This window comes from Watersipora subatra, chromosome 1 (assembly GCF_963576615.1).
Source record: "Watersipora subatra chromosome 1, tzWatSuba1.1, whole genome shotgun sequence".
NCBI lineage: Eukaryota > Metazoa > Bryozoa > Gymnolaemata > Cheilostomatida > Watersiporidae > Watersipora > Watersipora subatra.
Window position 1 is genome coordinate 76,864,777 of NC_088708.1, and position 26,975 is coordinate 76,891,751.

At 36.8% G+C, this 26,975-nt stretch overlaps 2 protein-coding genes across 3 annotated transcripts in view; one reads left to right on the forward strand and one right to left on the reverse strand.

The window, feature by feature from the left end:
* LOC137399939 (regulatory-associated protein of mTOR-like) overlaps window positions 1–8,568 on the forward strand; it is a 29,329-nt gene extending 20,761 nt beyond the window's left edge. The window contains exons 23-27 of the mRNA XM_068086208.1: window positions 928–1,174; window positions 4,410–4,493; window positions 4,626–4,742; window positions 6,768–6,897; window positions 8,164–8,568. Coding sequence (XP_067942309.1) covers window positions 928–1,174; window positions 4,410–4,493; window positions 4,626–4,742; window positions 6,768–6,897; window positions 8,164–8,232 — 647 coding nt within the window. The 3' untranslated portion in view covers window positions 8,233–8,568. The remainder of the gene's footprint in view (window positions 1–927; window positions 1,175–4,409; window positions 4,494–4,625; window positions 4,743–6,767; window positions 6,898–8,163) is intronic.
* On the reverse strand, window positions 8,517–25,355 carry LOC137399970 (cyclin-dependent kinase 1-like). 2 transcript variants are annotated; one of them, XR_010979196.1, is made up of 9 exons: window positions 25,273–25,355; window positions 14,109–14,152; window positions 13,787–13,943; window positions 13,517–13,640; window positions 12,947–13,117; window positions 12,689–12,852; window positions 11,848–11,992; window positions 8,798–9,056; window positions 8,517–8,749 (listed from the first exon to the last, which is right to left on the reverse strand). XR_010979196.1 is itself a non-coding variant. In XM_068086254.1 (8 exons), the coding sequence occupies exons 2-8, from the start codon at window positions 14,143–14,145 to the stop codon at window positions 8,952–8,954; spliced, it is 903 nt and encodes a 300-aa protein (XP_067942355.1). In that variant the 5' UTR covers window positions 14,146–14,152; window positions 25,273–25,355; the 3' UTR covers window positions 8,517–8,951. The 2 variants fall into 2 exon arrangements, 1 of the variants encoding a protein (XP_067942355.1); XM_068086254.1 differs by having other exon boundaries at window positions 8,517–9,056.
* Window positions 25,356–26,975: the final 1,620 nt, after the last annotated feature.

Below are 26,975 nucleotides of genomic sequence, written 5' to 3' on the forward strand. Positions count from 1 at the left end.
CAATAGTAAATTCTGTTGCTGTTTTTTAATATAGAGGGATATTAATATTATTAATAATAAGTAAAATTCTGATCAAGTATCCCGGTTGAGTTAGTGCGACGATTGTACAAGGCGTGAATTGAAGTGACCGTGACCTTGAAGCAAGTCTACTTTGATAAGTTCTGTTTTGAGGAGTACAACGATAGTCTTGGAAAAATCGATAAAGTGCAACCCCCAATCATTGAAACTTTAGCCTGCGAATTCGTCGGCAGAGGTCAACTCCGAATGCATTCGAAGCATAGAACCCAGTGAATATCTGATATAACGCTTGTCTTGTTTAACCTTACCACCAGCTAACCAAAAGAATTGGCTACTGGATCTGGCACTACTCTGAGCATTTCATCATCCACCTTTATTGGAGCCACCAAGATTACCACCATGGTGTTGTGGTGGTCTGTTTCTTCTTTCTGTCAGTCTCACTTAATAACCCAACAGAAAACACTCTCGGTTGTTGTGGCAGGAATTTTTTTGTAACTAGCTGTAGTTTACTCAAAAAAGTTTCCAGTATAGGCGTATGAAAACAATTGGTCATCATGTGAAGTACATTGAGTGTACATTTTCAGTGTTACTAGGTCATGTTCAAGTTGCTTTTCTAGATTTCGCTGTCACAACTTCTATAGAGTTGTTTTACATACAAGTGTGCACAATGTATTGCTATCTCATCAGCGTCTAATCAATATTTTTAGTCATTCACCCATTCCCTCCCGTCCCTTGCATGTGGATCATAAAAAGTCTCACTGGAATTATTGATTTATCGCTGCAATCTGTTATATATGAAATCTTTATGCATTCATGTACTTGTAATATTTTTAAATAGTTCTTTTGAACTGGAGGACATGTTTGTCATCACTAGATTTATGCCTCATAACAGTTGTTTGTATTTTATAGGGAATATTATACCGAGGATGATCATGGAGTGGCAACAATCAACAAGCTGTATGTATTTTGGTGGTGCATACAAGTCGGTGCGCATGTTTGATGTGAGCAAGGAGTGTAGTGTTATGGATATGCCTGTCGGTTATGATGCCTGTGTGACAAGTCTCAACTGCGACTCTCTGGCCAGCCACCTTCTCACAGCTGCCTGTAGCGATGGCTCCATTAGAGTATTTGACAATCGGCTCCCTTCTGACTCAAGGTCGGTGAAATGTCACTCAGACTCCTACTTGGCTCACACTGATGTTTTACCAGCAAGGAAGTCTATCATTACCTCAACTAACAGACATTGTTTTCTTCTTTGTACCATTTTATTCAGGGGATGAACAGATCCTACATACAGTATATATGAGACCATAGGAGTAGTTTTGGATACTTTAGATATGTACGAGTTATCTGCCTCACAAGAATGTGCTATATGTGTTCCGGAACTAATCACTAAAGATTAGAGAGTTCATTAAAAAATGACATTACAATGCGGTGCAGTCATACCTTGACATACTTACATAACGCTTAAAGCGTTGAGGGGCTCAGCTCGTAAGTCAATTCTCTCATATCTGAAATCAAATTTGTTGATTTTGAAGGACTAAATATGAATTAATCTGTTCTCATCCTTTGAAAAAAACACCTAAAACAGGATATTACAATGAAAAAAACACATTTCCAATTATTCTAATTTACCACCTATGCTCACAAAGGAACAAATACCAAAAATTTTGACGTATAAGTGGAAAATTTGACACCAAATCTCAAGCTTAAAAATCTATCCCCGGCTTATACCGCAGTCACGTTTTTCATGACACGAATTGTACCACAACTCAACTTCAAAAAACTATCGCAAATCAAATTACATAATATGACATAGGGATTTATTTATGAAATAGTAAAATACTAGAAACCCTACTCAACATGAGATGGATCAAACACAAACTCCCATTCATCACCATTCAAATTGTCGTTGTTAGGATTCCCTTCTGGAATACGGATTCCCTTCGTGCTTTTTTAATTTAATGCTTATTTCTGGTATCTGCCAACAAGCCCAGACATGGGAAATCCATTTGACTATCCAACTAATCCACTAGAATTAATATTTTTTGTGTACTCGGATCACAATTCTTGACAGAAATCTGTCATGTGGCATGGCTTTTCCGTCCCAAACGGTCATATTATTAAAGGTGGCAGTTTCGTCCTATTGGCTTTGTGGTCTCTACTAGAGCTATCGTCTTTCGTTCTTTTGTTAATTGTTGTATGTATTGCCGACAGTACTAAAAATACATGCGTGTTTATGTTCATGGTATTTTTAATGCCACTTCTTCAGCTACGCATCCGCCCGCCTCGAATGCTGTTAGCAATCAATTAATAACTATTAGCGATCAAGCAATTTTAGCCAGAGAAGGGGGGTCGACTTATATGGCAGGTACATGTACATGTCAAAACCAGGATTGTTAAACCAAACTTTAGACCTCGACTTATACGCCTGGTCGACTTATAAGCCGGAATTTACGATACCTATCCGTAAATTAAACCATAACTGTCACATACAACTTTGATCGTATTTACTAGGTAAACCAGACACGCTGATTCCGATTTTGTACTCAAAATAAAGATCGGTCCACTAACTCTCAGAGTAATGAAGGCTTTTTTACAGCGTTTTAATATTGGTCTCAAAAACAACACAATCGGCACAACAAGCTCCTTCCATAAATATGTGACGTAACTTAGCTTTTTAAGAATGGAAGGGATGTTCAGTCCGATTTAGAATGATAGAGATGGGTGTTTTAAAACCCATTATTATCTAAATTCAGCTTTCAAAATAATTTCAGTCGTTTCTAAAAGGTAAATAAGCTATTTAGCAATGCGTATTTAAAAATGAGCTCAAAAAAGCGCAATAACAATGCTAGCTTGTGATAAAATTGCACTTTTTTTAGCTCATTTTTCTCGGCGTTCAGCTTATTAACCATCGTGTAACAAGCTACGAGCAATTTTAAATAGTTTATATACCTTTCATAAAAGACTGAAATTATTTTACTGGCTGAATTTAGATAATAATGAGTTTTAAGACACCCATCTCTATCATTCTAAATCGGACTAAACATCCCTAACTTCTGTTCCTAAAAAGCTAGGCCACGTCACATATTTATGAGCGGAGCTTGTTCTGCCGAATGTGTTGTTTTGGAGACGGATATTGAAATGCTTTAAAAAGCCTTCATAACATTGAAGGTTAGTGGACCAATCTTTATTTTGAGTACAAAATCAGAATCAGCATGTTTGATTTACATGAAAGTTATGGTTTAAGTAAAATCCATGAATTGATTAAAATCTGCAATAAAATGTGATGTTATTATGTACCGTATTGAGTGTTCTTACCATACGGTAGCGGCTAACGGCGGTATGAGAGAGGCTTGACGGCAACATGTGCGGTATTAGAGAGGCTTGACGGCAACATGTGCGGTATGAGAGAGGCTTGACGGCAACATGTGCGGTATGAGAGAGGCTTGACGGCAACATGTGCGTATGAGAGAGGCTTGACGGCAACATGTGCGGTATGAGAGAGGCAACATGTGCGGTATGAGAGAGGCTTGACGGCAACATGTGCGGTATGAGAGAGGCTTGACGGCAACATGTGCGGTATGAGAGAGGCTTGACGGCAACATGTGCGGTATGAGAGAGGCTTGACGGCAACATGTGCGGTATGAGAGAGGCTTGACGGCAACATGTGCGGTATGCTGCACTTTTGTGAGCACAAACTATAAATTAAGCTTACATGAACTTAGCTTACTTTACAAACTCATAAAATTAACTTTTAATCATACGTTGCAAATGATTTGCACTAAACTTGATTCTAACTTCTTTTTCAGCTCTTTACTCTTCTTTTTCCGGCATCCGGTTCTTCTTGCCTCGCTTCCACCTTCAGTGGGTTCTTCTTGCCTCGCTTCCACCTTCAGTGGGTTTTTCTAAAACTTTCTCAAACTCGTTTGAAGAGAAAGATTAAGCGATGCGGTGTTCATAAGTGGCCTCTCACATACTCAGCCACCTAGTAGCCGCATAAAGAACCATCCATATGCTCACATGCCAAATTCATCTCATATCTCAAGGCAAACATTTGCTCGGGTTTTTTGTTGTATCTCAAATTTCTCATATGTTGAGGTATGACTGAAGTGTAAATATGAATCTTCAACTTTTGGGGAATATTTTGTTCTGAAGCCATGCATGTGTCTCAGTGGCTGAGAATTTGCCTAATAGAGATTTTGATCGTAATGAAATATTATACTGTCCGAACTTTGGCACTGACATTCTATAAGGTGAACTTAGATTGACTCAGTTCTTCAAGCTGATACTTTCACTCTAGGTAGGGAGGTCTGATTAGTTGTTACTTTATGAATTCAGTCATGCATCCCGGTTTCTACAACTATATTATCTACTCTCTATGTTTGCAGTCCAACTTGCATTCTTAGACACGGCTCCTATGTACTCAACTGCCAAATGCTGAAAGGTTATGGAGATTCTCTAGTCTCTGCGTGGTACGTGTATTATTGCTATCTATCTTCTCAGACAAATCCTAAGTCAAGGCATCACCTATAGCAGCATTATATGCACGCTAACTTTATCTTGAAATATGTCATAAACATCACTTCAATTTGACCTCTTTACAGTCGCTCAGGAGAAATTAAGTTTTGGGATCTTAGAAAACAGGAAAGTATTGGAGCAATTTCTACTGGATCTACTCTTCGCAACATGGTGCTACATAAACAATCTGACCTCATTGCGTGGTGAGTACATGTAAAGCACCATCCATCACTTATAGTTCTTAACCCTTTTGCAGGCATAGCGACATTATTGTCGTTTAGAGATACTGATGCTGATGGGTGTAGCGACTATTATGTCGCCACACAAACGTTTTTTATAAATTGGTTTCTGCTTAACTTATTGCTTTCTTTTGTTTAATTTTTAGCAATGGTAAACTACAATAGATTGGTCTCTGTTAACAACCAAAAATGAGCTGTTTTTCAATACTAAACGAATGAAAAATCCGAAATAAAAACGCCTTCAAATAAAACTGGGAATTTCATTTGTAGCTTGTTTCTGCTTTCTGAATGTTTTCTCAGAGTGCAACAACTCTCTTTTACTGCTATGGTGTCCTCCAAAGGCTATAGGCAAAAGCAAGGCTATAGAGAAACAAGAATAAGCACATGGTGTCAAGACTGCGGTGGAGGCCTCTGCAAGGGCAATGCTTCCAAAAGTACCATAGCTAGAGAAACAGTTAACTGAAGAATTGACTTGAAACATGTTCATTTGTATTTACCGGTATCATAAAAAACATAATTCACATATACAATATCATAAATAAGAGTGTATCAATGATTTTTTTGAGTTGATTTGTGAAAAATTAATTTGCCCAATGGGTCTCAAATAGCTCAAAAAACTCGCCTGCGAAAGGGTTATGCTGAGGCAGCTAGTTGATAATAGCAGATTGCCAGTAGTCGATGATTACCTTCAAAATGTATCATTTGTGAAGAATAGCCTCCGTTCGAAGTCATATTGAATTCTTACCTACTTGTGTATTAAATATGGGGGTTTAGTTAAGGAGATTTCAATGTTACGAGTAGTACATGTATCTCATCACCATGTATGATTTGATATATATCCAACTTCCACAACATTCTAGTTCGTCGGGATAGATCTTCAGATGTGTCGACAAAACAGAGAATAAATAGCTGCGCAATTGTTAAGAAAGAAATTTTCTTAAAAGTGATCGATTGGTGCCGGTGTTACAGCATTGATTCACCAATATGAATGCCACGAGTTGGAGTATCATCGAAAGATATCTTTTATTCTAATCTTGATCCCCTAGACTCCTAGGCAATTAGACAATGGATGGGTACACACCGTTCTTTTTATAGTGAAAATTTATTTTTGTTTTTATTGTAGACATATAAAAATATTTGTTGTTAGTTTTTTTTTGCAGAATAGGCCTTGCTGTCTAGAAAAAATACACATTTTCGACATATTTGCAAATGGATGTCAAAAATGTTCTTAACTTATTGTAAAAATGCCGCAATCATGACCCAAAAAACGAATATAAAGTGATAAGAAAAAGGAGAAAATTTTTCGATCCAAACCAATAATACTGCAGTTACAATACATGTACAGCCAACAAATTAGAAAGTCAAGTCCTCTTTTTCAAGTCTTCTTGTACAAAAAGAAAGTGTTTTTTTTGTACGGCCACAAAAGTTAGTTTGGAAACATTTTGGAACGGATTAGGCAATTTACATGTATTTTGCCGTTTGTAAAACCGTCACTATAGCGTAAAATATAATATAAACTTTGGCCAACTTTCCTGGAACCGATTATTTACAGTACATTGTAGGCCTAATGTTCATGGTTTGTGCTTAGGTTGTTTGTCCTAAATATTGATCCCCAACGTTGTGTCATACCTTGCGTTAGAGTGAAGCCTTGATTGGTTTGTTTAATTGCTCTCGCATGTTTTTAGTTCACACTTGGTGCTGAGTCTGTAACTTCAGTTCAGTGTATTAAGTTAAGTTACCTTTTGTTGGGTTCAAAAATATAAACACAGAAGTGGTAGTGACTGCTAATAATTTGGTGGCTTCGGCAACCCCAACAAAACTAAAAACTGTTCGATCAGCTTTTTTTTAGCCAAACTGATATCATCTTAATTTCAATTTTATGTTACTTCCAACCAAGCTAAACAGTATTCCCTAAACTGCCGAGGGTCACTTGACTCCATATTAATTTACACATGGCTGTGAATTATCTGCATTGCAATTGTTTTGTAGTGGCCTAAGTGAGCAGATGATCAGTGTATACAACATGACAGGTGATGTAACCAGCCTTATCAAATATCACGAAGGCTTTATGAGCCAAAAGCTTGCCAAGATTAGCTGTTTGGAATTTCATCCCCATTTGGTAAGATTATTAAACTCTTTAAATCATGCTCGATTGTATATTTCCAATGATATTGTAGGCTGTATGTATAGCATGTACAGAAAGTGGAAAAGCTATTACTGTACCTAAGTCCTCATGCTCATGCCGCGCGGCTTTTCGTTGGCCGCGGCTTCTGGTTCAAGGTCATAGACCGCGGCTAAAGGCCAAACTTTTAAAACTTATGTGGTGCTCAGGGCGGCTTCTCAATAAATGCGGTCTCTGCTAAGCTCCCGCGCTATAACCATAGAATCACATTCATGATACACTTTTATGTACGAGAGTTTTGGCGACCTCCTCTGTTATTTTCAAGGTCATGTTTATGGAATACTTTAAACTAAAGAAGAATTTATCGCTCTAAGTCGAGATGAATTTGTGACACACGAGTGAGAGACAAGTGGTTGGGGGGCGTGTTAATGCCTGCTGATATCGAAGCATAAACTATGGACCAAACTGAGTGCAAAACTCACCACATCAAACAAATTGCAGCAAGCCACAGGCGTTCAGTTATTTCACATCGTTAGCAGCAGCAAGACTGAACTCATTAGCTTGATACAACCATGTCCACTAGTGCTAAACCTTCACGAAAAACCTACAGTGTAGCTTATAAGCCCTCAATAACAGCGCAATAAAAATCTAGCTGAGACATGGCAAGTAAGTCCTTGATGCAAGGGTTCAGGAATTTTAATTCGAACTTGTAAGTAAAAGAAAATCCTTTTCACATGTACCGATGTCGGACGACAAGATGTGTACAAGGACGACAAAACCTGTCATTAGCCGCGGTCTGTGGGCATATGCGGCTTGTTGGTAAGGGCGGCTAGATACCACAGGCGGCTTGTTGAAGGATTATTTTTTCCTTCATGAGTCATCTGTTTGCGAGCACAAGCCGCGTGGTTCGAGCACGAGGACTTACGGTATATACATTCTGATTTCTCAACACGAAAGAACGTAGAGATGAGATACTGTAAGCGTTCTATCACAACTTCACAAGTTGAGAATTTTAGATCAGATACAGCTAGTAACGAACTAGCATATGAATTTAATTTAAAAATACCTGTTTAAATTCACCTCAAGGTGTGTAGGTGAGGTCACACACAGCTCACCCACACACCTTTCCACTGTATCCATCCTCTTGGCGCAGCTGTATTTTCTTAGTACACAATTTTTGTTTGATGCCAATCTTGTGTTCCAAAAATTTGTAGTTCAAGTTTTACAATAGCAAACTGCCTAAGAGGTGATTTTGTGTTTTAGGTCAAGTTGGCTTGCGGAAATCAAGATGGAATGGTCAGTGTATTCACCATGTCAGATAAAGCAAAATGAATAGCGATTTCGTGTGCCAAATTTCTAAAACTCAACATTGGATTGTAGAAAACAAAGTCTAATAATCACTGGTCCAATTTTAATTTCTGCAAATTCCTGGTGTGCTATGTTTAAATGCGTCAAACTTTTATCAACAGGGTTATTGGTCTAATCAGTTGTTAAAATCATTTTGTTAAAATATGATCCGTAGATAGTGTGTGTGCATGCTCATCTGTATTTATGTTGTGTGTACATTTTTTCACATTTTTTATTGTATTTGACCTATTTTTGTACACATATTCAGAGAGATTATTAATTGTATATTTCTACAGATTAATGTTAAAAAAGTAAAACGTTTCTCAATCATCCATTTCACTGACATACCAGCATACACTTTACATGGAATACCAGCATACACTTTACATGGAATACCAACATACACTCTACATGGAATACCAGCATACACCTTACATGGAATACCAGCATACACTTTACATGGAATACCAGCATACACTTTACATGGAATACCAGCATACACCTTACATGGAATACCAGCATACACCTTACATGGAATACCAGCATACACTTTACATGGAATACCAACATACAATCAATGCATTGCTTTCTTAGATAGCATAAAGGTTTCAAAAAGGTTACATGCTTTAGCATCAGCACTGAAGAAAATATAAAGCCTTCAAAGAGTGTTGTTAATAAACAAAAACTCAAACAACTCGCGACTGCTAGCCCATGGCAGGCTGGGTGTTTTTGTCAAGATCATTGAAGTAGGGGTGTAGCAACGCTTGCTTGCATGACATTCTTTTGCTTGGATCATATATGAATAGTTTCTGAAAATATATATGAATATACATTGAAGAAATGCAAATGCCAGATAGGACATCATATAATCTATACATAGAAATCGCAACATTTGTCTGTCGTCGTTCGTCAATCCAGCTATAGCGATTAAAAATCTTGGAATGAAAAATGCAGTTCGTCCTGGTTATGAACTCACTAAGATTGCAACCACAAGGCTACACCATTCTCACCATTCCCATCGCTCTTACCATATACTGTTTACAGTTTGAGGTTGCACACGTTACGACGCACCAGTTATAAATTTTTTTCACTGTACTTTATGAAACAATGCTTTTTCGTTCTCACCATACCACATGTAAATCGAATTTGTTTTCCGCCATATGTTATCAACAAAAACTTCCCTTGAAATTTGGCAGTCGGCGTACTGATTACGACCAATGTCCCTATATGCTGGTCGCCGAAATCCTTACCACAACGTCTAGAAAAGATGTACGATGCTCGCTATTTCAGTTCAGCGTTATTCAGTCAGTGATAAAATTTTAGACTGACAATGTTGAAGATTAGTAAAATACCTACTAAAACTTAGCTTCAAGTATGTGTTTAGTAAGCTAAATTCATTCAAGTCAACTTCAACGTTTATGTGATACATCTGACTTGAAGGTAAGAAAAACTCCCCACAGTACGTACTGCACACAGTAAATTGTAATGTTACATTTTATTGCAGATCATAACTACTAAATACACTAAAGTTACTGTAGGTAACTACAGTGACACATTAGCATTTAAACACATTTACAGTTGTTTCGTTTTTTCTTTTCATTCGAACTGCACAAAACACTTTTCTCGTGATATGGAGTTTGCAAATGAGAATGGTCACTGTGGTTATGTTAAATAAAGAAAAATTTACTGAGCAAAAACCTTTTCATTACCCGCGCAACGGCTGGCATTCAACTAGTCCCACGACCAAACCGAGCAAAGCGAGTGTTTGAGAGCTTCATGATAAATGCTATTCATGATAAAATTATTCATCAACGCCGTACCCAATCCCTTGTACCGAAATCTCATCAACAAATTTTACCATTTTTGTTTGTAGTTGTTGAAGTATAATAACGATACAAAACCTATTTAAATGTGTTACTAAGTCTTTGAAAAGTGTAGACAATGTCCTAAAACTTAGCCATCTGATCGGATAATACATAACTAGACAGGTTTATTTGGCCTAAAATTGCCATTAAAACCTGATAAGCCTTTTTAAATCAAAATTAAGACCGGCCAACAAAGCGCCGATATAGCCGTGCGACAGAGAGTAGAACTAATTGCCGAAGGTTTCTGTGATTAACGCAGAAGTACTGAAAAGTAATCGTTTCTTTTTTGCTGATTTTAAAATGAACTCTGACATTTTGGACACTTATAATGAGTACTTTGGTATTCCAACTGATGTCCAAAGCAGTGAAAGGAAATGACGATGATATTTTTCTAACGATTATTTTAAGATTATTACAATATTTAATTACAAGAATAATTATTCGATTTTACAAATTGCAAGATCGAAGTATATAGTGACCGATGGTGAGCAATATGTTACTGTTATTGTTTTTCTAAAGATTTTGTTGATGATATTACGGCTGTGCCCAATATCGCGGTACTGCCAAGCCGTTTTTAATATCCAGCAAAAATATTTAATTATAAGAATAATTATTTACTATTATAAGATTTAATTATAAGAATAATCATTCGAATTTATAAGATCGAAGTATATAGTGATCGAGGGTGTTCAATATGTTACTGTTATTATTTTTCTAAAGATTTTGTTGATGATATTACGGCTGTGCCCACTAACGCAGTACTGTCAAACCGTTTTTAATATCTGCAAAATTAAGTAATAGGCTTACATTTTCTTATAGATATACAGCTATTTCTATGACAACCAAATAAAATCTGTTTAGATTTTTAAATTGAGCATAATTTTTTGCATATTATAAATACCAAAATCTAGATAGATATCACAACTTCTTGATATTGGTTGCTATGACGTTTTGAAATGTAAACGAAATTGGGCATTGGTTTTCGTTTTTCAAACTTTAACACCAGTTTCTCAGAACTATGTTTTCACACTAATGGTAAACATGCATTCAGTTTATTGACCATAAAATCTGCTGTAATTAAGCTGGAATTAAATTTTTTTTGCAAAATCATTGAGAATTTTCTCCTGCTAGTGTAGATAACTCTAAATCTCACACACCCGACTTAACCGGGGTTTCTGTGATCATGACCCATTTCTTCACTTTGATTACAGATCGCTGTCAAAACCATTCTACATTCAATACAACCAACTTTCAAACTGTGTATATTACACAGCAGTTTGCCATTTTACTTTTAATATTGCATTTCTCCTATTGCAGGGGAGCGATATAAACAAGGGTTGGCGAAAATATCGATATTTTGAAAAATATATTACTGATATATATCGATATTTATTGATATTTTTGAAACAAATGACATTTTTGAAAAAAATTTGAAGCTAGGTTGAACTTGTACGGTGTTAACATTGTGATTGATATAATGTTTAACATGTTTAATACCAAACACTTGAGTTTTTATTATAAGCATAATCTTTTCCTTTCATTATTGCTGTTTGGTGTACATAATAACACCCAGTACATAGCAGCTACCATTGAAGTTCTCCCATTGCACTGCAGTGCCATTTGACTGCTAATATTGCATTTCTCAACCAGCAGTACCCTTTTTTTTTTCCAATATCACTTTGGTCGTGGGCTGTATGACAGGGGAATTTCTAGTACATAATAAATTTATCCTCACTTGTAGCATATCATGGCCTTTTTCATCCAGTTGAGGTATGGCCTCTTTCAACTGATCTTCAGGTTTCCAGTTAGGGAAGTTTGATTTATAGTCAGGTAGCTCTGACACACCTGGCCATGTCTCCTCTGTAGGCGTACCGAGAGTTCTATAATAGAGAACATTCGTATGATAACTCTGATTTATGTAGTTAGAACCTTGATTTGTTGAAATTAGTTTTTTCTGCTATGGTAAAAACTATGTAATTTCCTTTTTAAATATATTGACAATTTTTAATGAGATGATAAAATTAGAATTGTTGAAATTGGTTTTTTCTGCTATAGTAAAAACTAGGGATGGCATTTGTAGTTTGGAAAGTGTGATCGACTATCATTGGAGTTGTCCCACCGATAGCGATCGAATTATCAATGAGCAGACAGAGTTCACTGATAGTTATCGCGTGACTTGGCAGCTGGTAAAACTATCGTATTATCGAGTTACCTGATAGGTAACTCGATAATTACTTCATTAGCCAGATGACCACACGTGCCTGAAAAGATCGTGTAAAGGGATGGGAAAAGCTGCAGAAAAAACAACAAAAACCATCTGTAAAACTATCGATTCATATTCTTTTTTATTATTCGATAATGACATATAAGTTCCGGATGTTTTGATAGACTAAAAATAGGCAACAATCATATCGAGAAGACAACTACCGACTATCGCAGTCGACTATCGAGTTATCGTGCAATTTTAGTACAAATTATGTAATTTTCTTTTTAAACATATTGGCAATTTCTAATGAGATAAAAAAAAATTGTGGGGTTATCAAACCAATTGTCCTTCCCTCATTTGGTGCCCTTACCTGAATATCTTAAAAATTTGATCAATTTCTGAGTCTCCATGAAATAGTGGCCGTTTTGTGCACATTTCTGCAAAGATGGTGGCTATGCTCCAAATGTCCAGGGCAGCCGCATATCTAGTGGAACCTAACAGCACTTCTGGAGCTCTGTACCATAATGTCACTACCTGCGAGAAGATCAGGACAGCAAATAGTAATACAATCAAAAACAGCTTACTTCAGCCCCTTGTGATCATATCCATAATCTCTGAAATGGCCTACCTCATGGGTATAGACCCTGACTGGAACACCAACTGCTCTGGCAAGACCAAAGTCGGCTAATTTTATTGTCCCTTTCTTATCTATGAGCAAATTCTGTGGCTTGAGGTCTCTATGAAGCACTCGGCGTTGGTGGCAAAAAAGTGTGCCCAAGAGGAGTTGATACATGTAACTCTACAAAAAATAAGTCCACCTCATATCAAATGCAAGTCAAAAGGATGCCAGTTGAAGAAAATACTTGGGACCAAAATTCTAAAAGACAAACAAAACACATGGCAAAGTAAAACGCGCATTCACATAGATGTACGTGCATGTCCCTGCGATAATTTCTTTAGGTCATTGGGACAAACTTTCGGTCTCGCGTGAGATTAACACTTGCAATTGGGCATGTAACATACTATGAGGAAAATTTGGCTTCACAGATAAAGACTGCACGAGTTAACTTTAATTTATGGTAGAATAAACTATTTCATGTGTTCTAACATTTGGGGCACACTATTTGCAACATCCTTTTGAGTAGCTTAAATAACCGGACTGAGTCAAGCCATGCTATTGGTTCATATGTGCAGCAACCTTGCAGAGAGCAGGATCCATAAACTCCCCCTTGGGAATTGTGTCTAAGTACTTCTTGAGGTCCATAGAGAGAAATTCAAACACAAGGAAAAGTTCTTTCTCCTGCATGAGGACATCATTCAACCTATAACGTAAATGCCCAATTAAATGCCTGGTCACCACTGACTAGCAACAGTCATCAAGCAGTAGTTTTGCAAATGAATAATACATGGATCGACATGACTTAACGTGTTACATTGACCTACTTACGAAACAACGTGACCCACTTACGAAACAACATTCGGATGCTTGAGTTCCTTGAGAAGAGATATCTCCCGAATAGCAGTGGAAGGCACCCCTTCCTCTTCACTCTCCAAACGGATTTTCTTCAATGCTACAATCTGGCCTGTCTTCTTATTCTGACCTTTGTACACTACACCATATGTACCTGTTACAGAGCACTCTTAATGTAATCTTACATCTTACTTGTTACATAACATATCGAAAACAAAATTGTGCACCAGCCATGCATACGGCTGTTACAGTTGTTTCAAACATGCTGTTGCAACAGCCACAATATAGATTACAATTTCAAAGGAAAGCATCTTCTTACCCTCTCCAATCTTCTCTACCTTGACATAGTCCTCCATGTTGCAACTAAATAATAAAAACCATAGCAAGCTACTTAATAAAACAACAATAGTGCTATAGAGCAATCAAATGGATAAAACAAACAACTACCCACTGTCAATGAGGCCTACCAGTCTCGGTATTTTACAGCAGTGATTGGAACTGATAATTGGTCAAGCATTACATGCTACTTTCGCTTTTAAAGAAACTTTCAATGAGGCAGTGTAATTATTTGAGATGTACAGCGTATAAATATCCTTGTTTATCAGGGTTGGAAAAAACCACGGTTTTTATGAAAAAAAACAGTTTTTTTGGATTAAACCGGTTTTTATAATTTTACCAAGGTTTTTACAATTTTAAGTCTAATTAAAATCCCTTACTATAGCTGCATGATTGAGTATTGAACATACATATGTGGAATCATCTGTTAAAGATGGTACTGTGGGAGTTGTTATGGGGAAAAAAGAGAGAGAACATGGAAATTTCAGAATGAGTTGTAAATCAAACATGAGCGATGAAATACATAGCAGAAATCTTATCACATAAAGTGAATATTTTACATACAGCTCTATTTATAAGTAGAAACTTTAATCCCAGTGATTAGTCGTGTGGTAGTGTAGAGCAGAGCATAATGCAGATGCATTGCTAGTGTTTGGAGCTGTGGCAGATGACTCAACTTCTATCACTTGAATATTAGCATCGCTGTCTAAATTGGTGTTTTCAGCTTGACATTTTGCTACGTGAGCTTTAAGCCTATCTGCGTGACCTCGCGTTACGACAGCACACCTATTACATTTTGCCTTAAGACCTTTGCCTTTCAAAACTTTTCATAACACAACAAACTTAATAAACTGAATTGTAACAATCGAACTACTTTGGCTTGTGCCCAATAAATAAAACATTAGTTTGCAAACTTGAAGCTTTTGCCCAAAAGGATTTTATTGTTTTAATTTCTAATTATAAGTAATCCTTTCTCACTGGCCAGACTTGAGAAAGTATTTATTCATTATTAGAGACAATGATTGGATTAGTATATTTCACATGGTTTTTATATTTCATCAGTAAAGAGATCATCATATCACTTGATAAAACCAATTGAAAATGAAATTCACTAATTCATTGTTGTGCTAGAATTTCATGTAGTTTCAACTTGGAACTCTGCCATCAATTTACTATTGTGTCCTAAATAAACTTCCACAGCTGATAATTACATATAATTGCATTTCTACCGTACATGAACCACTAGGAGCTTAAAATATTGTTTTTTCACGAAAAATAATGAAAAAACCATAAAAACCGGTTTTTCGGGCTGGTTTAAACCGAGCCAACCCTGTTGTTTATGTCATTCAAACTGTTCTTAATAGCCAAAAAAGATGGAATTGAACTTTGCGCTGGCTTCAGGTATCCAAAAACAGCAAGTAATTTAATAAAATATTGACATGTTGAAACTGGAAGTTTGATAAATATCGTTTATCAGCTGTTACAAACTTAAATTTAGAAATAAAGCCTTTTAGGCACATGAATTCAGTGTTCTATTGACATTCGCAAACGTCGTAACTATGGTAACGGAAGCACGAAAATTAAAACTGTACATTTGCAAATATTAGTTATATAAATTTGGCCACAACGTGATGATCAAACTGGTCAGTTATAAAATTTTCAAACTCAACACAAGCACTTTTTGTGTAATAAGTTGGACTAGTTGTTAGAGGCCTTAGCTGGAAAAACTATACAGATTAAAATGACAATGCCCAAATAGATAGATATAGATAATAAACAGATAGATGCCTAAATAGATACATCGTCATTTCAAAAGATGGAAATAGCTGCTCAAAGTGAGATCCGTTGGTCAAACTGATTGGAAATCAACCTACAATCATTTTACAAATTTTCACTGTGACAAAATTTAGGTATATACAATATATTTGTGTCGACAGATACGTTAATAGCAAAGATACAACGTCTAAAGACTCAAAGCATGGCAATACCATATATAACTGCATGTTTATGCCGCTCTACTTTACATAAATTGCTTCAACATTGTTCAAATAATATTAATCCTTTGACCGGGTATAAGCCCCCCCAAAAACAACCGAGACTCGTGTAATTTATTTTCGAAAATTCAAAAAAATCGATATTTTATGAACATGCATAGCTCAAATCTTAAATTTAGTTCAATGAACAAAATTTTTTGTACATATACATTCATTCACATATCTACTACTCAAAAAAAATTACAACCATGTGCAATTGTCCCTGTATGAAATGCTTGGAAGCATCTTTTTCGGTAGAGTCAAACGCTATAACGTAGTCGTGCGAGCCACCATAACGATCGTGTTCTCTGAATATTCCAAGTATATTAAAAGTCCAAAAAAGTTTACATCACTTCTATCATTTGAATTAATTTTATTCTGATCAGACAAAAAATCACTAACGATCGCAGGATAAAATAATCTTTTATTTTACCGTTTTGAAAGTCGAGCCGATGTTGACTGGTTTTTCCAACTTTTAATCTTTTCCAAGGAATCGCGATTTGTTTAGCTTTTAGCACAAAGCAACGCCTCTCAGATAATCGTTTCATATTGTAAATCATCGACTGATATCTTGTTGATGATATTTAAAACTTACTAGTGTTCATATCCTTTGTTTAACGTTACTAGACGACAGCTTTATAAACGTCTACCGAAATAGACATAAATGTCGTTTCCCCACGCAACCGGTAAACGACATTCTGGTCGTTTCCCCTGTCAAAGGGTTAAACAGCGCTTCATACATTCTCATTTTCATTTTAAAATGATGGAATCCAAAAAGCAAGTTGAAGTAGCAACAAAAAAGGTGGCAAAATTGTTGCAAGAAAAATATATAATAGCAACAAAATTGTTCAAGCATTATATTGCATGCATGACAATAGTGAAGAGACAGTTTGGCTGCATTTATCGTCAGCTTAACTGTACCCTGAAACCGCATACATAAAAATCAGAAAACCATAAAACAGCATATGATCACAAAAAATTACCACAAGAGAATGTAAACATAAAAGCTTGTACCATAAATTAAAAAATCTCACTCCTACACATATCGGAGGGATATTAAAGAGAGTAAAGAATGAACAGAATAAAATTCAGATACAGTGAATAATATTAGCAACAAATTTCCTGGTTAGTAACAAAGCACAAGCTTTAGTAACTAGTTATGGAATGAGACTGTCCACAGATGGCATCGGAGAATCGTACACATTTTGTCTCTGTGTACGGCGTGGAGATAAAACATCTCCACCGTTGGCCTTGCCATTAACTAGTGATGTATCATCGTCCTTGTTTATAAAAGATTTACAATTAAATAGCTGGCTTGTATTGTGTTATCATTCCAGCAATACTGAAACTAACATGAGCCAACACTTAAATCTTAGTTTACAAACTTTCCGAATCCATCTGGAATCACAAAGAAAAAAAGTGATGTGAAGAGAAAAAAGTCTGGAATTAGTGCAAGTGTGTTGAAAAACAATGCATAATGCCTCAGCTAACACTAACTGACTAATGGTTGATTCATGCTAAAAACTGATATGTCAATTATCTTTTATTTCGTATTTTATCACAACAATCTCGTGTTATATTACATTCCATTTAACATTTGTTTGTTCTCAAAAATAAAGTCAAGAACCATCACGAGTTTGTCAGGTGACCTAGTAGAAAATATTAGTCTTGCACCAGCCCTTCACTTTGCTGCCAGTTAGTGACCTACCATTGATTCATGGTTACCTCGACAAAGTGTAGAGGCTAACCATGATAATCGAAAACAACATTGTAAAAAATGATGTGAAAATATTTATGCAGTGAATAAGTTATGCAATTTTTAAAGTTAACTGTGTCCAAGTGAGGCTAAATCCACACAGCTGCCATATCCTTGCAGATTGCATTTTATACTTATTATTTCGGCATTTTACTTTTTTGCGTACGCGCGCATGCCCACGGCTTTCTTTGGATTGGCCATGCCCAAAAAGTAATGTTCAACTCTACACTGTATGTGTGACCTAGAACCCTCAACTTCACTATTCATACCATAATTACACATGGTGCCTCAAGTGTAGTAAAGTTAGAGCATAACGAGTGTGTGGTCAGTCCGGACAGAAGCATGTTCTGCTAACAGCTAACATTACTACCAGTGGTGGTAACGATTTGATTTAACAATGAGATAGCTGTTGTGTCCCGAGTCGTTGAAGGAGGGTGGGCGTTGACCTCCCATATCAATGGAAATTTTTTAAAAGAAACATTGATTTATTTATCACAGCCATAGAGTTATCTTCCCTTAGAGTGATAACAACACGAGCGTTTCCGGTACCACCAAGGAGTGTTTAGGCCACGACCCTTTTTTGTGCTAGTCAATCGTACAGATGACCAGCACAAAAAAGGGGCGCGGCCTAAACGCTCCTGGTTGGCACCGGAAACGCTTGTGTTGTTGAAGGCACTGTTATCACTCTAAGGGAAGATAACTCTATGATCATAGCATCCAAAAAGAGCTAAGGAAACTTGAAGGTAAAAGTAGCTCTGCTATTGAGAATGATTGACCCTAAGAGTCTGGACATGTTCGACTCGTTGACATGGACTCAAGCAACTAATAAAGACTTTGACACAGTTTGTGAAACTTTGAGGAATACTGTGCGCCTCGGATAAATACGGTGACAATGATGGTTTGTGACAGAACTTCATAACATAGCAAGGCTTTGCAACTTGGGTGAACTACGTGAGCGCATGGTTCTGCAGGCTCTCATTTTCAGTATAGATGGTTACAGCAGCCGACACCGACTGTTTGAAAGGTCCAACATAACTCTAACACTGACACAAGACAGAGGCATTAGACATATGACCCTTGGTTGAGAGTGCAAATAAAGATTTGAAAGCATTTGAGTGTAGATTCCATAAGGAAGTTAAGCTGGTAACATATGGTAACAAAATAAAACAAAGGAGGACGACTGAGAATCCAGCAGGAGCATTGTCAACGCTGCATAACAAAGCACCCACTCAGATCATGTCCAGTCTATGGCAAATGTGGAAAGATGTCGCAAATGTGGAACAACGAATCACTATTCAACTCAATGCACATTTAAGTGGCAACTAAGGGAGGAAAGGGGAGACAAACCTAGCAGGGAAAAAGCCCACCAAGCAAGTACTACTTGGAACTACTTTTCGGATGAACAACTGAGAACTGTTGATCAAGCAACAAGGAAAAAAGCTACTGGTTTCCCCGATGGTACTACAGGCCAACTGAAAACAGTTTTGGAGTTTCAGCTGGACACCGGTGCCACATGCAACAGAGAGACCACAGATCACTGAGAAAACCAAAACTGCAGAAAACTACAACCCAGCTGACTGGCTACGTTTTACTATGTGCTCCACTGTGTTGGTGTTTCCTGGAAACCTTGGATGGAGGCAGCAATACACATTAACTAAAAGCCTGGTAATTAGCACAGCTTGTTGTTAGCCATAACATGCTTAGATCTGGTTAACCTGGTATCTAACACTGAAGTTGATGCTCTACTGCAAGAATATGAGGGGGTTTTTCAATGACTGGAACTTCTGGTGAATACAACATCGCGCTGAATGCTGACTTGAGACCAGTCCTGATATGCCCATGGAAGATACCGGTGATGATGGAAGAGAATGTCACGAACGAAGTAAGTAGGCTAAAGCAATGTGGAGTTATAACAAAGGCAAATACCTCAACCAAGTGAATCAGCCATATGCTGCCTGTCAGAAAGCCTAATGGGACAATACGCATCTGCATTGACCCACAAAATCTGAACAAAGCCCTCAAAAGGAATCACATACCCATGCTAACCCTTGAAGTTGTGTTGCCTCAGTTGAATGCTGCAAGATACTTGTCCCTCGTATGATGCTACAAATGATATCCAACAAGTCAAGTTATCAGATGAAGTAACAAAATCACCTACCTTCTGGACTCCAAATGGGCGTTACAAATACCTGATGATGCCATTTGGTAATCAAGTGCACCGGAGGAACTTTAAATAAGGCTGGCTGACACTCTTGTCAGACTGAAAAGGGTAACAGTAGTAGCAAGACCAAAAGGAACATGACTACAACTTGAGAGGTCTGCTGGAATGTACCAGAAAAACTGGTCTGAGACTGAATAGGGACAATAGCAAGGTTTTTTAGCAGTAAATGTCACAATTGGCCATGTGCTCACATCAAATGGGCTAAAACCAGATCCTAAAGAGTGAAAGCCATTTCCAAGATGGAGTGACCAACATCACCAGAAGGGGATAGGCGCTTCTTGCGACATGAGACATAAATGTCAAAGATTACTCCAAATATATCAGCTGAGACGGAGCCTCTAAGACTCCTGGTGAACAAGAGAGATTTTGTGTGGGATGACATCAGGTGGGATGATATCCACCAGGAAGCATTTTCCAAACTGAAGGAGATGCTCAGAAAAACCGAGAGATCACAATACTTTGATGTGAAGTAATCAGAATTCTTCAGACAAATGCCCAAATGACTGACCGAGGAGCAGTTTTTTTACAACACGGAAAGCCAGTGACATGTGTCTTATCCATTAAACCATAACTGTCACGTACAACTTTTATCGTATTTTCTAGGTAAATCTGACACGCTGATTCCGATTTTGTACTCAAAATAAATATTGGTCCACTAACCTTCAAAGTCACTAAGGCTTTTTTAAAGCGTTTCAATATCCATCTCGAGAACAACACGATCGGCATAACATCGGCATGGACATGTGACGAAACCTAGCTTTTTCAGGAACGGAAGTTAAAGATGTTTAGTCCGATTTAGAACAATAGAGATCGGTGTCTTAAAACCCATTATTATCTAAATCCAGCCTGTAAAATAATTTGTTTTTTTATGAAAGGTATATAAACTATTTAAAATTGCTCGTAGCTTGTTACATGTTTAAATAAGCTGAACACTGAGAAAAATGAGCTGAAAAAGCACGGTTTTATAACTGTTGGCGCGATTTTTTGAGCTCATTTTTAAATATGCAATGTTCAATAGCTTATCTACATTTCAGGAAAGACAGATTATTTTTAAGACTGAATTTAGATAATAATGGATTTTAAAACGCTCATCTCTATTATTCTAAATTGGTCTAAACATCCTTAACTTCCATTCCTAAAAAGCTATGTTACGTCACGTATTTATGGGTGGAGCTTGTTGTGCCGATCGTGTTGTTTGCGAGACCGATATTAAAACGCTGTAAAAAGCCTTCATTACTCTGAAACTTAGTGAACCGATCTTTATTTTGAGTACAAAATCGGAATCAATGTGTCTGATTTACCTAGTAAATACGATAAAAGTTGTACATGAAAGTTATGTCACATAGTATGATAGTTTTATTGGCCTGTCATTGGCCTCTTCATCACGTGTAAAAACAATAACAAGAATGTTCGAGTACATCGGCAAAATAAAAAGATTCCAATCTAGGGCGTTTTCGTGATGGCTGCGATTAACTGTTCGTTTTTTTAGCTTTGAAGAGCTTGAAATCACATTTCCACATATTTTGCACCTACAACACAGCAGAGTAAGACATGGTGAACCTTTTGATACCAAATAACTGTAATGTGAATTTTGTTGCGAATAAACCATCAAAGTTAAATATAATTTACCCCAAATCACCCGAACAGCGGCCTTTTTTCCCTTGTTTTTGATTAATATTTTGCCACCCCTACCATAAAATGAGTCTTCCATCGTTGTCACATTGTTTGACCTGGTCAATAAAATGGCACAGCAGGCAAAGTTGTGCAGTGTAGTTCTCATACTCAAAATCTAAAACCAAATTTGGGCCATTACACAATGGTGACTATTAAAGATGTGATTGCGTCAAAAAGGTCGACTTGATGAAATTAAGACCAATAAAAGGCTTAAACATCAGCTACAATTTGATGACATTTTTATCTTTATGGACCTGTCCAGAGATATAAGCGTTTGAATGAGGCCATCTTTTAAAAAGCTCAGATTCGAGGAGGTGCTTCATTCGTGATGTAACAAGTGATACATATAAAAATAGTCAACGAGCGATAAATATTAGATCTCTTCATTAGCCAATCATCAGCACGATATTTTTATATACATGTAGGTCGTATTAAATGTTATCGCTCGTAAAACGGTTTGTCTGTGATTTCGAAGATTCTCATTGTTAGGAATTTTACTCTATGACTAGTTAGTTATGCGCATTGGCTAGTAGTAGATTCTAGTAGCTACGTGCATCGACATTTAATTTACTGATTTAATTGACATCGTTAATTTACTGAATTACTGCATCGACACATTTTATTGACAAACAACAGAATTGTAACAGCGCTCAGTTCAGGGAAGGTGACTAAAGGTTTTCTGAGCGTCAGGTGATTAAAGATTTGGGTAGACAGGTTATGGTTAGAGCTGACAGGCATTATGCTGCAGAGAATGATAGGAGAATAGAGGTAAATTTATCTTCAACTTTGAGTATCCTTTACATATATTCTAAACTAACGGTAATCATTTTAGTACTCATGAATACATCTACTAATAAGTAAAATTATAACTTTTTGCGTCATCGTTTCATAACTTTTTAATCTTTTCACAACATTTTATCGTTTCATCTAGCTATAACATTTGCTTAAAATTTTTTTTGGCGTTTTAGCTGGTAGATTTATGATTAGAATTTATGTTCATTTCTCACTTGTAGAAAGTGAAAAACACCGATTGATCGATGCTCATCGTTAACTCTCAGTAAGCTTCGAATTGTTGGCTTTGCGTATTTATGCTTTTGTTAAACATTTAGTCATTTTGAAAATTACACTCACAATCTATCAAATTGAAAGCTTTCCGTAGATACGCATTAGAACGACATATATATGAATGACATTTATACATTTGTTTTATTGTTACAGGATGTTTATGTGGTTCACTAGGGAGCAGTCAGGTCGGTCTGGAAACTGCCATAAATGGGAGAGAGGGAGACACAAATTTGTGCCGCACAAACCATAATATGTTTTGTTTGAGTTTGTTGCAGTAGATTAATTTGTCCTATTATAGGAGTTGAAACTATGTGAATGGCCACGACTTGGATGGATGTTTTTAATAAAAACTTGACGATGCGATGAACATTTTTTTGGCTTGTAAAAATTATGTAATAAAATAATATTGTTGAAGACAATGCAAAACATGATTTGCAGAACATATCGAATACATCATAGCCCTGTTGCCATCTGTGCTGAAATCTTCTCTGATAGATGGATTTATGAAGTGTAATCAGAGCTGTATTGGCAGGTATTTCTGCATAGCTCGACTCGGACAGACGGAATTCCAGCAGACCAAATATTAAGTTTAAAAAATTTTATGCTCCCCCCTACTAAGTGAAAACAGGTGAGTCCACAAACCGCCAACTAAATGCAATAACCGCTTTAGTAATCCTTTGCCAGAATCGGTGGGTTAAGTGATTTCAACAAAACTGATGTTTTGCGTTCACTATTTCAGTCAAATCATAAAACCATTTGCTTTGTACTTGAATGAACTAATCGAATGTGATCAGTAAATCTTTTCTACAAATTAATCCTGATAATGACTAGATAACGTCGACTACACATTACTTTTTGGGATGCAGTTGGTTTCGCCATATATTTGAACATATTCTTTTCAAAGATGGTGGCGCGCGTATTTTGTTTAGTAGCTAGTTTCCAGTGTGGGTAGCAACGGAAAACTTAGCTGATACAAAGGCCACAATGAAATAAGTTAACTCGACGACTTAATTACCATAGACCGGGAGAATCGTAGTCGGTACTCACACATTTACACAGCATTTAGAGGAAGCTAATATGGCAAGTTTTCAATTTCCCTTATTTGAGACATTTATAATAATGTATCTAGCTGGATTTAAAATTTTAGTCTAGCCAACATGAGCAAATATAAAATAAAATATATAAATGCTAATAGGGCCACGTAGGACGAGACTTTTATCGCAATAGCCGATGTGAACACAAGCGATAGAGACAGGTTGTATCATTCGTTACATCGTTTAGGGCATGTTCTTTTAGCCTGAATGTTTTTACCGCGACCAATTCCTGCTGATATTAATCTTCAAATATCTTGACAATGAGATCGCCTAACACAACAAACAACATATCAACTGATGGACAAAAAAAATTTGCATTTAAAGTCAACTAAAATTTGACGCAATCACATCTTTAATATCATGAATGCTTGTGAATGGCAACTGACTGAACATAACTGTGACAGTATTGGGCAACTATATTTATTTGACAACAAAATGAAACCAACATATCAGTAAAATAGCCACCATTTTTCATATAAATTTGTAAATTTACAAGGGGCTTTATTCAGCATATTTCTTTGTTCTGGTGCTACGTTCGGGTTCATCGTAACAGAGCTCGATCAACAAACCCGCCCACACGATGGTCGTAACCAATCCTGCGGGGTTTTATATCATTGGTTTCATTGAATTAACCAGACATAGCTTGAAATCGTTCCTAGTACGTTGAACGATTTTACTGACAATGAATTTTTATCGGCTATTGTAGTTGCTCACAATATGCTAAAGCAAACTAATATTATGATTAGAGTGTGCATTATCGGTCCTATCGAACTCCCAACTTTATTTGGCGAAATTAGGCAGCACATATTTGTCAAAATATCATCCTATGCTAAGCGTAAATGTACTACAAGTTATTACAAGGTCAAAAGACAGAATGTCATACTTTAAATTAAAAAACTTGTCCTGAGATAAAATATATTTAATAAAAGAAGATAAAAATGCTAACACGCTAAAAAAATTCAATTATACTATAAGCAAAATAAATTAGTCAAAACATTTGCTGATCTAATGAAAGTGCAAATCCCACAAACTAAATTCTATAGTTGTCAATGCCTAGACACCCAAACAAATTAAGTATCCACGACATTAACTGCTTTACAGTTCCAGGCTGATATAACTAAATCGATATCGATTCTGACAATCTTCTAGTACCTTTTTGCCCAATTTGTCAAAAATATTTAGAACAAAACCGTAACCAATTGCATCTGCATTACCAGGGCTAATAAGAAGATTGCTATACATGTCAGTAATCAGCAATTACAGAGCTTCACTTAACTATAAAAGTAAAACACAACCAGACATACTTCGATATTACAAACTTGACAGTCAACAGAAAGCTACAAGAACAGAAGGAGTTGCTCTTCAAAATGATAGACTAGCCGCTGTTTTCAAATAAACCAATGAGTGACGGTATCTCCGACCAATCAGAATTGAGTAAATATTCTCGGCTTTAGACGAGCGTTTGCTACGCACGCTAGATGTACGTCTATCACGTTAGCGTTCTAGAAGTAAGTTATGCTACGTGTAGTTTATCGTCAATATTGCTTTCAATTGGAATTCAGTGTCTGATAAAAATATTATTATACGTACACAAACATTGAAATACACTTATAGCAAGTCTAGATTTTGTTGGACAGTGCTCTCAAAAACGTCTTTAGGAAGTTAATTGTTAAATACGTGCACGTTGTTTCTCCGAACGTCCAACCCTAGTCCGTGTGTTTATTTTACTACTCAAATTGTGCATATAGCTAAACTAACCAAATGACTGGTGTTGCACGGATAGTAAAGGGTTACACAAGAAATTTTAGCGACTTACCTGGCATACTAGTAAAGACATTACTAGGTATGCTGATGCATACATTTACTGAAGGGATTGCCGCGTTTGCAGACGGCTTAATAATCGTTCCGTTATGCGTAACTGTCAACCGCGCTAGCGTCAAGGGCGTCAGGCGTGAGTATTTCAATCGATGTAATGAATATATTTGTGGCTAGTTGATTTTCTCGTCACACACACAGAATACAATTAGTCAAAGCACTTTATTCGCAGCAAGTGATTACATGTACACATCAACATGTGCTAATTCATCTGACTCATCGCGTAACACACAATTGCTCTATCAAGCCTACTGCAATGGTTACATAAACTAAAATTCCTGTGGCATCTACTGTACTCGCTGCGAGCACTGTCAATGGGCAACTATAGTTGAAGCTGACAAGAGTACTGTAGGTGTCTGCAAGCATTACGCACACTAATGATACAGTACAAATATTAGCAAGCATTACTTATACAGCAAAGCATTACATAAAACACAAACAATATTAAATGAATACTACTTCAACATGTTCAGACAATTCCTATTTACATGAATACTACTTCTACATGTTCAGACAATTCCTATTTACACCTCCTTCTGATTACGAAATCACATCAGTCAATTACATAAAAATCAGCCAACCATTGTAGTGGGCGGCGTTCTCTATGGCTGATACGAGCTTCATTATGGTCATTTCTTGATTAGCATTGTTTTCGTTTCCAATGTCTATATCATTGTCGTCGTCGGGTGGTAATTGGTATTGTAAGTCTATAGAAACTTCTGCATCACTGGCTGGATTACTTGGTGAGATTCGGTGACAAAACCGCAGATCTGCTATGTGTCGTGGTATTTTATCTACTTTAGCAGCAGTGTTTGATAAGAGTGCTGTGATTCTGCCAGTCGGTCAAATCGTAGTACACTTTGACTTGACTGTCTTCACATAAACTATATCTCCGGGCTTAAATGGATTCAAGTGCGTCTTGGCATGTCTCAGTGAGTTGGTTGCAGTGTCAGGCAGCGATCTTAACTGATAGTTGAACAGTGATTCAGCTGGTACTACTTTAGCAAAGTTTGGAGTGTGGTTGTACCAATACAGCATCTCCTGAACACTTCCGTCAGCCCTGGCTAACATAAGTTTTATAGTCCCATGGTTTCTTTGTACAATCCCGTTTCCTGAGGCTTTATGTGCACAA